At 41.2% G+C, this 14,297-nt stretch overlaps 1 protein-coding gene across 4 annotated transcripts in view; it reads left to right on the forward strand.

Moving 5' to 3' along the window:
• acsl3a (acyl-CoA synthetase long chain family member 3a) overlaps window positions 1-14,297 on the forward strand; it is a 31,479-nt gene that overhangs the window by 4,992 nt on the left and 12,190 nt on the right. For 3 of the 4 annotated variants that reach the window (XR_008827392.1, XM_056374804.1, XM_056374806.1), the window contains exons 2-6: window positions 317-873; window positions 2,624-2,801; window positions 7,681-7,790; window positions 9,466-9,604; window positions 14,018-14,168. Coding sequence is in view for 3 of the 4 variants with exons in the window: in XM_056374804.1 (XP_056230779.1) it covers window positions 499-873; window positions 2,624-2,801; window positions 7,681-7,790; window positions 9,466-9,604; window positions 14,018-14,168 (953 nt within the window). In the remaining variant the exon portion in view is untranslated. The remainder of the gene's footprint in view (window positions 1-316; window positions 874-2,623; window positions 2,802-7,680; window positions 7,791-9,465; window positions 9,605-14,017; window positions 14,169-14,297) is intronic. The other variant, XM_056374807.1, reaches the window with a different exon arrangement.

The raw sequence follows: 14,297 nt of genomic DNA on the forward strand, positions 1-14,297 counted from the left end.
CAGTTTTTTCATACTGTGGATGCAGGAGTTGCAGGGAGGGGAAGGAACATTTGCAGCACAGAGGCCAGTGTTTTTGTCACACTATGGTTTTCCAATAACAAAAATTTCAATTCTGCTTTTGGTGCTGGAGCACATGTGATTCATTGATTGGTTTCAGTTTCAGAATGAGTTGAGAGCCTTGTACTTTAAGGCTTCGTTGAAGCTCAGGATCTTAATGAGCATGGGAATAACCATATTTCGAAACTTGTTTAATAATAAAAAGAAAATGCATGTCGGCTGTTGATCTAATGCCAGGTTAATGTCGTTTATTTTCCAGGGGCACTGTTGGTCCAGTGGACACTTTATTGCCACAGAGGATGAGACAAGCTCTATAAAAGCAAGAAGGAGAAAGAGAAGTGGACAGATTGCAACAGCAGGAGTAGGAACTTTCTCTCACAGCTCGTCCTCCCTGTGACTTTTCTTCTCTCTGCTCTCAATCGCCGTCACAGCTTCACCAAGATGAAGCTGAAGGAGGACCTGAACCCCTTGCTGCTGCTCCTCTTCCACGTCGTGGTGTGGATCTACACCTGCGTCACCTTCCTGCCTTACCACCTCTTCAGCTGGGCGTCGGTGCCCGTCGGGGGCGTCTGCGGCTCAGAGGAGGAGCGAGCCAAGAGGGCGAAGGCCCGCTCTGTGCTGGGATGTCCCGAGGGGCCCTACAGAGCGGTGAGTGCCATCAAGAGGCTGGTGACGTCGCTGCGCCCGGGAGTGGACACCCTGGATAAGATGTTTGAATACGCGGCCACGAAGTTCCCGGAAAGAGACTGTCTCGGCACGAGGGAGGTGATCAGTGAGGAGGACGAGCAGCAGAGCAATGGGAAGGTGTTTAAGAAGGTAAAAATCAACGGGGGAAAGTGTGTTTATAGCAAACAGGAATGGAAGGAATCAAATAGAAATAAGTGTAGTGGAAAAAATTAGCACTAAACACAACATTAGAGGTACTAGGAATAGTTCAACATTTATGTTAATTTAGATTGAAGAGTGAAGAAAAGCGATCTCACTTTCACATCTGTTCCTTAAATGAAAAGCTACAGCCAACAGCCAGTAGAAAAATTAGCTTAGCATAAAGAGTGGAAAGAGGTAGAATCACATTTAACATAACTTTGGTAGATAGATTATGGCAGTGTTTCTCCAAGTTCAGTTGGTTCAAGAAATACCCGGCAGAGTAAGGACTTTAATTTCATTACCTTTTCATTCACTTGCAATTGGGCGAATTAGATTAGTATAAGAGTGACTATTCTAACATGGGGTTTTCTCACCGTCAGTATTTCCCACATACTACAGTGCTGAATTTCTAGCAATAAAAATCTTCCCATGTGTCTCTAATGGGCCTTGAAGGACAACACTGGTGACAGTATATATTTTTATTAGTGCCAAAATCAAAATCAAGAATGTACGGACAGTGGTGTCAGTGACTTTAGAGAAGCTTCACAGAGGACAGAGGAAAAACAAACTGTGGATTGAACGGACGGGATCGAGAAGGAAAAAGTAATTCAGGACAGATTTTTTTTTCTGCACCAGACATTTGTGACATTGTGTGGAAAATCAAAAATGAAATTGTACAAATTGTCAGCATTCCTCATTTTAACCAGCAAGCTGACGATGTTTATAAATACATTATCTCCTACTTCAAATATTCCCCTGTGACTTTTTCTTCACCCACTGTCTAATATGCAAAACCTCTCCTTTCAGTGAAATGGTCACAATCATCGTTAATCTGTACACTGACAGTTTGTTAGTTCTTCTAGACGCCCTTAAATTCCATTGACCTTACAAATGTTCAGAGAGGACGCAGAGAGAAGAGAGCCAAGTATGAACGTGGAGCGGAAGATGGAAACAGGGAGGAGGACTTGGTATTTGTTCAAAAGTGTGTCCAGACTTTGTTCAAAAAAGGAGTGGGAGTATTAAAAAAAAAAAAGAAAAGAGTAAGAGTTTGATGCTAACTAGTATGTTTTGCTCCCATGATGTGGTCGAGTTTTGCTTTGTTCGTTTCATACACACACCTGGATTCTTTCCTTCATCATTCAGCGTGAACTTTGCCCAAGTAAAACACTTTAAGGGAGGGTGGTTGTGTGTTTTTGTAGTACATACGGTGCTTGCACAGTCAGGAGTTGGCCAACAGCGTAAATTACCCCTGACCAACCCACAATAATCCCCGTCTAATCCATTTAAACCCACTGTTGAAACACTGATTGCTGCAAGAGAACACGTCTTAGCCGTTTAGCTCCTATCTATTGTTTCCAGCAGGTGGAAAACCACTGTACAGTCATCATTACTGTGTGTGTGCACTACCACTTATGGACCAGTAGGAGTCAGTATAACCTCACTGATGCTCCGTCCTGTGTCTGTGGGTTTTAGTGACACTCATTGGTGTATGAGTGTGGGAGAGTATATCCAGAAGCCTGTGTTTATCTTCTCCACAAGAGGAAGTAGTTCTGTTTGACAATAGTGCCGCATTTAACAAATACTGGGCTTTTAATTGTATTCATACTCGGAGCTTGTGTCCTTCCTACCTTCTTTTATCTTCTGTACCTTTTTACGCCCCCCTCCATCACTGACAAACTCCCACCCCCCCCTGCTGCAGGTAGTTCTGGGTGAGTACTGCTGGCGCTCCTATGACGAGGTCCTCACAGCGGCGTCCCAGCTGGGCAGTGGTCTGGCATCGCTGGGTCAGCAGCCGAAACACAACATCGCCATCTTCTGCGAGACGCGAGCCGAGTGGATCATAGCTGCCCAGGCCTGCTTCATGTACAACTTCCCATGTAAGTCCGGCGTGAGTATGGAGGCACAGAAATACACAGAGAACTGTGAGCAAATAATGTAAACACCTCATTAAAATCTGAAGTTATTACATCACCCCTATAACCATTAAGGAAAAGAGAGGTCATACAATTACAAGTTATATATGCATTTATATATACAAGTTATATCCCTGTGTCAACCACTTTTTGCTTTGCCAGTGTTAGTGTGTGTTTGGCAAATGTTGTTATGACAGTTGACACTTTTCTCCATTAAATATAAAATAGTTTTTCGGTTGGTGAAACTGCACGGATTGAACTCTTTTAGTTAATCCGTCTTCTGAAGCTGCTGATAACCTGGTAGCTATAAATAGACGTCTTAAACAATTAATCTGTCATCAGAATAGATAATGATATATTTTCTGTTGATCCACATAATGATTAATCAACTAATTGCTTCAACACTAAATGAAAGTTATGTTTTCTTGTTGCATGCAAAAGTCTGATGAAACAGTGAAATAAGGATAAGGATCTGCTTAAATGCTCACACAAGTACACACATACACACAAACACACAATGTTTCCTGCAATACCTGCGAGGGTTTTGATATTTGAAGGATGACGAAATTTTTTTCTAATTGGATTTAATGCACGAAATGTCTAACTTTCAAAACAACGGGAGCCTGTGGAGACAGATGAGACAGTGGCAAATACATCCAGATTTCACTGTTCATTTGCATCAGTGGCAACAGCAAAGAAGTAACTCTGCACTTTACTCATAGTTTCAGTTTAGTTTTACCACTGAGCATCTTCCAAATGTGTCTGAATAAGGCTGATTTATAACCGTGTTTGTGTGTGTGTGTGTGCGTGTGTGCGTGCGTGCGTGCGTGCGTGCGTGTGTGTGGTTGTCAAAAGATCAGAGCACCAGAAGTAAACTAGCTTCAGGTCAGCCCCCTTTCATATGAGAAAAAAAATGGACAGAGGAATAGATAAAGGATGAAAGTGAAAGAGAAGGAGAGAAAATGTGACACAGAGGAAACATCAAAGAGAGAGAAAGAGAGAGAGAAAACACAGAGTAACAGTCTATAACCCTGCATCCCTACACTGATACAGACACTAGGAGTTTATGGGACAGGGCTTAGTGACATCTCCTTTTTGCGTCATGGGCTCTCCAATACTTCCTGTTCTGCTGCTGTGTGAGTGTGTGTGAACGAGGGCCATGACACCTCCAGCCGTGAGATCTAAACACAGATTGGGCTCCAGCTTCACACAGACACACACACACAGAACCACACACTCACACAGACACACACACACACACAGACACACTTTTTAATACAGAAAACTTCCACAAACCGCCACAACAGACAAAGAATTTGTGAGGTATTCTGCCTTGTGTCACTCTGCATTTTTCAGTTCGACAAACGAGATCCTGAAACGGTCCCATGTCGGAACGTGTCATCCTTTGACTGACGTTAAGATATAAAAATGCAGGCGAAACAAGAATTGTGAGGTTTTTATATGGCAACAGAATTATTTGAGGGATGTAACTGCTGCCGTTTATTTTACCCACATATGGTGACAAGTGCACAAAAAAAAAACTTACGATGACAACAAATGATAAGCACATTTGCCTTTTGACAGCGAGCCAATATACAGTGAATATACAGTGTCTACACATGCAAACAGAAAGACAAAAACACACACACACACACACACACACACACACACACACACACACACACACACACACACACACACACCAAGTGTCCGAGTTCAGTGGGGGCCTTTGGCTGACTCCCTAATGCCTCTGTCAACATCAGATGCTCACGTAGACTCTCTCACCCCTCCTCTGACGCCATCACCCCTCACTCCTCTCCCTCTCACTCTTCCCCTCTGTCTCTTCCTCCATCACTCTCTCCAACTTTTAACTCCTCTCTGCCCCCCCCCCCTAAAGAAAGATGCTTTACTGGCTTGTGCTTGCTACGTATTTTCAAAGCAATGACAGTTTAATGGATCATAAACTAAAGCACACAGAGAAAATGAAGGGTCCTTCAAGGACAATCAAAAAGATTTAATGAACTTAAAAGTACCGCTGTGGGTGCTCGCAGTAGAGACAGGAACAGAACATATTAAAGAGTAAATCAGCATAGATTCCCTCGGGGCAGCGGCTGCTGACAGATCCTTCAACATTAACATCACAAACATGAAAAACATGAACAGGGTCTTTTTGTTCAGGGGAACGTTTTACATAAAAAAAATTTAATACCACAATTTTTAATATAAGCCTTGTGTTAATGTTAACCTGAACAAACCAAAAACTATTAGGGGCTGACAGGTTACAGCCCTTTACACTTAGTTCGTGACATCAGATAAATGACGGCCACCGTGATACAAGCTGAAAGCCTCATATTCTAAAAGAAAGCCGACCAATGTGTAAGCGGCGGCGCTGTACATATGTAAAATAAAAATGTACCGTATACACGATCGTGCTTCCACCACAACAAAATGAAAGAAAGAAAAAAAAAAAGGAGTGAATGAGGAGAAATGGGACACTTATGTAACAGCAGAAGACAGAAGGGACAAATTGACCTTCTTCTGTCTCAGCTGGGCCCTGCGATTTACAAGTTGTACACTGCAACCATTAACGCGCGCGTGTTTGCACGCGCGCACACACACAAACATTGTGTGACATAATGCATTCCCCAGCCCCTAATCCTACCCTTAACCATTACAAATACATGCCTAACCACAACCCGAGCCAAATCCCAAGTAAAACGAGAACACATACGCACAAGCAGAGGCGCTACTTCTAATTCACGAAGCAAACCATGTATTTAAACTCCCTCTCCACTCAAAAATGTCTTTTGCTTATTGTTCCTTTGTTGTGCAGAATGATGTATTTGCAAATTTTTGCACATTCATCTGCTCAACATTTAAAGTTCCTCTGTGTCGACCTTAAATCGGAATTCAAGACATGTGCTGTATATACGAGCAGGATTTGTGACATCACAACTAGTTGGGCGTCCATTATGTCTCAGTGTGATGTGATGAAGTGTGTGATGTGGAAAGTCGAAGCTTTCGAGTCACAAGGATTGAGAAAAGACTTTTCAGTGAAGAAGGAGACATCTTGTGTCCAGCAGTTAAACTTTTGAAAAGTTATAAATAATAAAAGCTTTTCAACTTTTTGAGAAAAAAAACATCAGACACAAATTATTATCCAAAGCAGGGTATTTTTAAATCTTTGAAATCATGTCTGCAGGGGGTCTTTAAGTAATGAGCCGATTGATCGGGCCATCATTATATGTGATGCGTCACGATTCAGCTCAACGGATTACACTGATTGATCTCATCGTGCATTTGCCTTGCAGTAATTGCGCAATCAAAACAGGCAACATCAGGGAAAAATGAAAATCTAATGAATTTCAACACGTGGCAAAAGTCAATGCTCAGTCAGTCAGACAGGCTGATGTTAGTTTTTCATCACCAGCGGGACACTGGGCAGTATCTGTACTGTTATCTTGCTCCTCATTCTTAGATTTATAAGCTGCATTTCATCAGTTGGCAAACTAAAAAATACGGCTATCTTATGATTGTGCATTGGAAGCCTATATCTGTTTGCTCTAACCCTGCATAAATTTGTATTCTTTTGCTCTGAGAAATCTTAATACTACAGCATTCAGTGATATTTTGGACAACAGTAAACAATTTGGGGAAGGCTCTTTTCCTGTTTCAACATGACAACATGACACGTTCCTCTAAGCACAAAGCCAGGTACTTGAAAACATCGATGATGAGAAATGCGGTGTAATATATCTGTATCATGTCCTCGATCATCAGATGAGGAAGACACTGACAGGCTAATATCTGAGTTTAAAAAAAAAGAAAAGAATGAAACTCATAATAGCTTTAACGACTGAGGCTCGTAAGTAGACGCATGTATGCGAGTGCACATACCAGCGGCCATTCAGCCATATGCACTTAGTCGTAACACACGCCCCCTCACATACCAGTACTGTTTATATCCCCAAAAGAGTGCTCGTCAGGCAGTGAGAGCTTGCGTCCCATCTGCTCCGAGGCAGGGCTGAGGCCTCTCGAGGTTCCCTGGTGATGTCATCGTTGTGGGAGGGGCCAAACCAGAAATGCTGAGCAATATAGAGTGCACGTATATTGTCCATCATCACACGTGCTTCACCGTCTATACAATGACTCTTCTCCTAAACTGTATTATAAAAAATAAGATGATTATTTATGCACTAATGTGGATATTTCTAACCCTAACCCCATGTATTTTCCAGTATATCATTTTATGCAGCAATCAATAGCAACAGGTTCAAAATGTGCAACACACAAACAGTGCTGTGGCAATGATATTACCAAGGCAGGCAAATTTGGAGTCTTTATCGAAAGCAAGCCAGATACTACAGAAAAAAAATAAGTCTGTGTATTCCAAGAAGTATGACATCTAACCACTAATGAGTGTTTTCGGGAAAAGGTTACGGTCTATTAGTCAAGTTTGATTTGCTGTAAGTGCCATGTTTGCCATTTCAAAATTGTAAAGTTGGAGTATTGTAGCAGAATTACAATAATATCAAACAAGATTCAAAGTTTGATAAAAAGCTTCTTTAAATTTTGACAGATTCTGACAGATAAAGACAATAAAGCTTTTACTTCAGTTACAAGATCCTTCATTAACAAGTTTGAGCTCATTAAGAGAGAAAACTTCTTTAATTCTTCTTCTTCTTCTTCTATTTCTATCATTAAGTGAGTTCAATGTGGTGATTTGTTCTTTGGGTTACCTTATAGATATGTACCCCCCATGTTTAATAAATGTTTGTCACATGATTAAATATTTATATATTCAGTAATTTTTGATGATAGTGTTTTGATGTGTGTGTTGCAGTGGCCACCCTTTACTCCACACTGGGAGGTCCAGCCATCGCTCATGGGCTGAATGAAACTCAGGTCACCCACATCTTCACCAGCAGAGAACTCCTGGAGACCAGACTCAAGGTGAGAACCTACGCAAACATATACTGAAGATGTAATAATATTCTCCATAAACTTGTTAATGATTGGAAATGTGGAATTTATTACTATTATCGAGAGTCATTGGCCTCCACAGAGAGAGCAGCTGCGCTGAGTCATGTGGTTAAACTGGTATTCGTATTATCCTCCCTCAGATTCACCATGTGCAACTGTGCATGGTTAGTTCAGTTGTGCTGTGGTAACAGGCAAATAAGGTAAACAGTATCAGGAAGTGATGAATGGTATTTACTATATCTGCATAGCCCAACATCACATATCTGAGTGGGCTGTACAGGTCAGCAGAAATAGTTTCTGACCTAAAAAGAACCCTTGGTGTGGACAGTTTTAAGGGACCCCTCCCTTCATGGAGCCAAAAAGTTTTTTTTTTTTTTTAACTTGACCTTGATGGTTGAAAGAAAAGGTTATTTGTTAATAAATACTGTAGTTATATACTGGGGGAAAAAATTATTAAGCATTAAACACCATACAGGCCTGATTTTCACAAATCAATAATTTTGTTTTGGAGAAAAGATCACACTCCAACCATTCATGGTTCTTTTTCTTTGAATAATGTCTTTATTCAGTTTTCATTTAACAGCCTTATTATGCAACATATTACATAATATATAACCCACCACCCCTTCAGAAAGAAAAAAAACATACTCGTTCTCTCTCTCCCTTGTGTTTAAAACTCAAATCTCCCAAAAGAAAACGCCAAAGTCAGACATATAACTCAACAGTACCTGGAACAAAGTAAAGATATACAACATAAACAGCCGTTGCAGTACATTTTAAAACATACCTCCGTCCACTTCTGGGCTTTACCACTATTCTGATAAGTATCTTTATACCTAATAACTAGTTGTTCTTTTTCACTGTCTTTTGTTTTCTTTCCTTTTCTTTATTCGTATACTTTGTTCAGAAGTATTTTGAGATCTGTGAAAAACACAAATATATGTCATACACATTCAGTTTGAAATCTGAGACACATTGTATGGAAATATCTGATTGATACTGAATGTCAATAAAATACATTGCTATTCCAGTGTCAACAATAGAAAAAGTGCAAAACTGATATAAGAAGTTTCCTTCACCTCAAGTCTATAAATGTTGATAGACTCTACCCTGCAAATAAAAAGCAATGTAAACTAAGGTAAAGATGGTTTATCTCCATTACATCACTGATCCAAAGTCCGTCAGTGGTTCCAGACTGTGAAATATCTCTTGTCTAGAACAACAATATTAAAGCAGCTTTTAGGCCACTGTTATCCATCAGGGAGAATCCAAAACACTGGAGCAGAGCAGATTAAGGAGGAGGCGAGGAGCAGTGTGTCACCATAGAGATATAAAAATAAAGAGACGTGCACGTGCCGTGTGTTAAGGTCTGTTTTGGACAGATTCAATCCCCAAAGACAAATGGTGCTCTGGCATTTCATCCCTCCTTTTATCAAAGTGGAATAAACACAGCTCCTCTGCTCACTCTCACACATCGCCTCGTAGACCAAATACTGATGAAGATGATGTGTCTGGGATTCATGGTGATTTGACAAAAGAAGAAACCTGGTTTTCATCTTGTGTTAGTGTATACACAACACTTACATTTATGTCTGTGTTTTTGTGCGTGCGTGCGTGCATGCGTGTGCATGTGTGTGTGTGTCAGGCTATCCTAATTGAAGTTCCAAGGCTGCAGCATATCATTGTAGTGGATGACACACCGACCTCATGGCCCGGCTATCCGCGTGGCATCAGTGTCCACAACATGGCTGCTGTTCAGAAACTGGGGGCCAGGCCTGAGAATGGTAAGCTTCTGTATGTGTTTTACTGAGTTTTGTTTGCCTCTTAGGTTGTTCAGTTCGTGAGACGTGGCGTTACTACTGTATTATAGTGTCAAATAACATGTCGCTTCTAATCCACATAAAACACTTTAATTGCAGAGCATTTAGTGTCTCGTGGTGTCCTAAATGATGCAGCTTGTCCATCATAACTAAAAGAAAGTAAAACCAAGGTACCCGAATATTGAAGCTACTTTTAGCATTCAAAATGTATGTGTAACGTGAGGTGACGCAAGTTCAGTTTATTCATCATGAGTAATTAAATAATTTTATGATGTTTTCTGTGGATATGAAGGCGCTTTCTGAAGTCTGGGAAAAATAACCCTGATGATGTCATCAGGGTTATTCGCTCGCGTCCATGATATAATTTCATTTAGGCAATTTCAGTTAGGCAGTTCCAATTACAGTGGATTTGGTGGATATGAAGAGATTGGACATCGCTAATGGAAAAGGAGACTGACGAGGGAGGGTGTTGCCAAAGAGCAGCATGAGAATGAACAGGAGAGGGGCCGAGCATTGAACCCTGGGGGACGCCTTGGGACAGAGGAGTGGTGGAGGGGGTGCAGTTATTGACGGACTGTTTCCTGTTCGTAGGATGTGACTTCAGCCAGGAGAGGGCAGTACTCAGGGGTAGGATTTAAGGTCGAGGAGAAGAAATGGTGAAGTTGATGGTTTCAAAAGCAACAGTGAGGCTGAGAAGGTAGAAAAAAAATTGAGTTGACCAGAGTTTTATCCAGATCCAGATCCAGATATCCACTATAGGGACTAAAAGTCAGGATATCTCTCCGCTGGTTCTGATTTTGACCAAGTCTTTTTTAAACGCCATCTCACACATCCCTCATCACCATGTACCTGCAATACTAGATTGCTGGAGAACACGTTTCAGAACATCTTTCTGGTGCTACTTGGACACGTCTTCTGTGATGAACCTGGGGTCACAGGGTGTTTTTTTTTTTTTTTTTTTAATATTTAAATTCTTTATCTTTCTTCCCAAAAGAACAGTGGTACAGAGCAGCAACGTGATTGCAACAACATACTTCCAGCATATTAACATGTTAGTACCCATATTACAAATGTTACATAGCTCGTAGTCGACTTGGATAATCAGTCTTTTTATGTTGAAGAAAAATAAAATAAAATAAAACAATGAAAGGAAGGCGAATGGGATTTTTAAGCTGCAGCTGTGCAGACTCAAAACACCAGCCACAAATCCTATCCTAGTATAAACATGTTCCATTTTGACCATCTTGCATTATTTAAATAATTTCTCAATCTTTCCTTCTCATGAATCTCTTGAGTAATTTCTAGCCGGTTGTCCACTGAAGTTGGATTCACCTGTAACCATTTACAAGTGATTTTTATCATCAAAAATGACATTGTTTTGTGTTGAATTGTCACCATACTAAAAAAAAAAAAGAGGATTATGCTACACGAGTTTATTGAGAATTTCTTTCGATTAATGTTTTGATATTTTTGGCTCAGTATCTTTTTAAATAATTTTTTTTTCCATAAACATTATAGAGCAGCAACATAGGTATTTATTTATAGGAGAAACTATTTCACATCTCACAGAAGTTTATAATGTTTACTTTCAGTCCAAATATTTAGGACCAAACCACAAAACCAGCTCCATCTGATGCTGTTCTCTGATCTCCACTAGGGAATAGTGTGGCAAACCAAGTTGCACAATGAATGACTGTAAGGCAGATGAAGAACAAAGTTATTTGTGACTTTTTTCTTGTTTTCTTGATAAGCATTTTGAAAGACCTTTTTCATTGAAAGCTACCAGACCAAACCAGCACGAAAGCCCCCCATAGAAACTCAGTGTAAAATATCAGTTATCGCCTTCCAAAGCCCGACTGAATAAACCTAATGCTTCATCCATGGGGTTCATGGTGAATCTCCCTTGTTTTAGTGGCATAGTTTAAAACTTAGTAACAGATCATCCCGCTCTATATGGGATGGTTTTTCTTGGGGGTCAGGGGTAGGGTGGGGGCAGATTGGTATCAGTGCCATTAGGTCATGTGAATGAGGAAGTGCTCACATCTGTGTTAGATTAAAGGTTGATACGACGCTTATTCAGTTAGTGCATTGGATGGATCCACTCTACCCCCTCTCGCCTTTTCATTGTGGCCCCTTGAACCGAATGACCCAAAACAAGAGAAGTTGGCAGTGTCATGTGCAGATAAAGTGGGAAGGAAGTAGGTTTAGGATGGGAGGACGGAGCACTGGGATATCGGGGAGGATCATGTTTACACATAATACTGTTAACTTCGCATGACATCAGCTCTCAGAGAACACACTCCTACACGCCTCGCATCCGAGTGAGTGGAAAAAGAAAGAAAAAGAAGGGACTCCAATGTGGGTTAGACTCCCTTCCTCTTCATCATGGCTAGCCTTCATCCTCTGTTTGGCTTTTCGGGGCCCGCTGTGCTCACTCGTCTGAGTTCTGCTTTTGCTCCACATGATGCTAAACAGAGTGGAAAAACAAGACCAGTCTCTCATGAAGACTTCACTGCAGCTAGACCAAACCACCAACTGGTTTTGTTTCCCCCTTTAAACGGATTTGGACGTTACTTATTTATTCAGACTGTAGGAGTCCTGGATCAGAGGGCAGGGCACTCATCACTCTGCGCTCGCTGTTCTTGTATCTTTTCAACTCTCTCCTAGTTATGCATTCTTTGATTTCGAGACACGTGCGCCACAGCCTTTCTCGGTCTTGATTATAGGTCTTGATTGTAAGCCTCGAAAGCTACAGGAATCACGGGAAAAAGGAAGCCATCTTAGTGCTTTCCCTTAAGCCGTGTTAAGGCAGATTTTAGGTCTGTGTGAAAAAACTAATTTGAATGGAGCCAATCAAGTTGAACAGGTTAGGTTACTTTATTTGTACCTGGTGGTAAATTTGGTTTGCAGAAAAAAGAGCCATCAATCTTACACATACATATTTAACACACATATTTAAATGAATTAAACATTGCTTTTTATGCAATGGTACTACAACTTACTCATGTGAGTGATGGCTGCTGGAATAAAGCTCTCTTTAAACCATTTTGTTCTGCACTTTGGGACGGTGAGCCTTCGTCCAGAAGGAAGAAACTGAAATTCACCGTTCAAAGGGTGCAAGTCGTATACAGGGATGCTAGGTTAAGCCGTGACTCACCAATCAGCTTACTTTGTAACCCTCTCACATTGACAATCTGACCTTCACACCCACTTTGATGCCAGGTGAGTGGAGGTGAGTAACTTCTCTCACTCTCTGCTTCATTTCAGGCTCCATTTTTAGAATAAGCAGGGATGCAGACGAAAAACAGCCCCGTGTTGAGGCATCGGTGAGGCTTGTGCCAGTAAAATACAACCCAGGAAACTCGCATATTTATGCATTTGAAGAATAACACAACACTTCACAGTGCACAGTTTATATTACTCACAGACTTTACAACTCTGGAAAGTTAGCACAGCGGAAATTATTTCATCTTTTCACACAATGATCATGTGGTAAACACTATAAATACTATACTGCATTCATGCTACAACGTAGTCGACAAGAAATGTGCACTTGGATGCATGTGATTAGCCAGTGCACCTTAGCCTAGTGCTAACAATCGGTAAAAGCTAAAAGTTTAGACACGTCAACACTGTCTCAATTCAAATTAATGAGAGGGCTTCATTTGTTTTTATAGAAGATTTATGCCTACAAGGTGACTGGGAACACACACACACACTCTGAAATTACGGCCAGGGCTGGATTAACAGAAGATAACAGTGCTGCCAAATATAGAGGTGAAGTCCTGATAAGAGAAAGTAAAGAACAAGATTAAAGAGGAACGACTGAGAAGAACAAAAGATAAAGAAAAAGAAAGAAGAGATTTGAGAGGGTGAGAGAAAGATGAGAGGAGATGAGGAGTGGAGATGGGTGTTTTTGGCTCGCACAGTCAGACACAAACTCTTCATTGTGCCAAGAGGGGCCTGATTGTTTAATATCACAGCTGACTATTTTCCATCCGTGTGTTTGAACTTCTACAAAACTTCTATTGAATTACAGACACTTTAAAATATTTCCTCGGCCTCTGACACCCAAAGCATTGGGCACGTTCATCCTGCTCGCATGGAACAAATGTGACAGGGGCTATTACTTTTATTCCCAGAACGAGTCCGTGTGGACAGTGTGTAAACATGGATGCATGTTCAGGCATGGCTGCTTCACTTTAGTCGGTTCTTGTGTGTGTGCATGTGTGGTCAGCCAGTATGTAAATACAACATACACAAATCACAGTCATGTTGAAAGCCTTCACTGTAATTGCAGTTTCTGTCATGTTCAGCTCACATGTGTGTGTGTTTGTCCACGCTTTAATGCGCGTTTCCTCTGTTCCCATGTTACAGCCGCACGTGAGCGTAAGCAGCCGCTGCCTTCAGACATTGCAGTCATCATGTACACCAGCGGATCCACGGGCATACCAAAGGGCGTCATGATCTCCCATAGCAACATCATCGCCGGCATCACAGGGATGGCTGAGCGGATACCTAATCTGTGGTAGGCACCACAACCTCACGTGTAAACGGCCAAACCATACTGTATGTTACACACTGGGAAATGTGTCATGTGTGTGAGGATCATCTGAGTCCTCTTTTCTCTCTTCCAACAATGTCTCGTGTTTGAAAT

Source organism: Seriola aureovittata, chromosome 4 (assembly GCF_021018895.1).
Source record: "Seriola aureovittata isolate HTS-2021-v1 ecotype China chromosome 4, ASM2101889v1, whole genome shotgun sequence".
Classification (NCBI taxonomy): Eukaryota; Metazoa; Chordata; class Actinopteri; order Carangiformes; family Carangidae; genus Seriola; species Seriola aureovittata.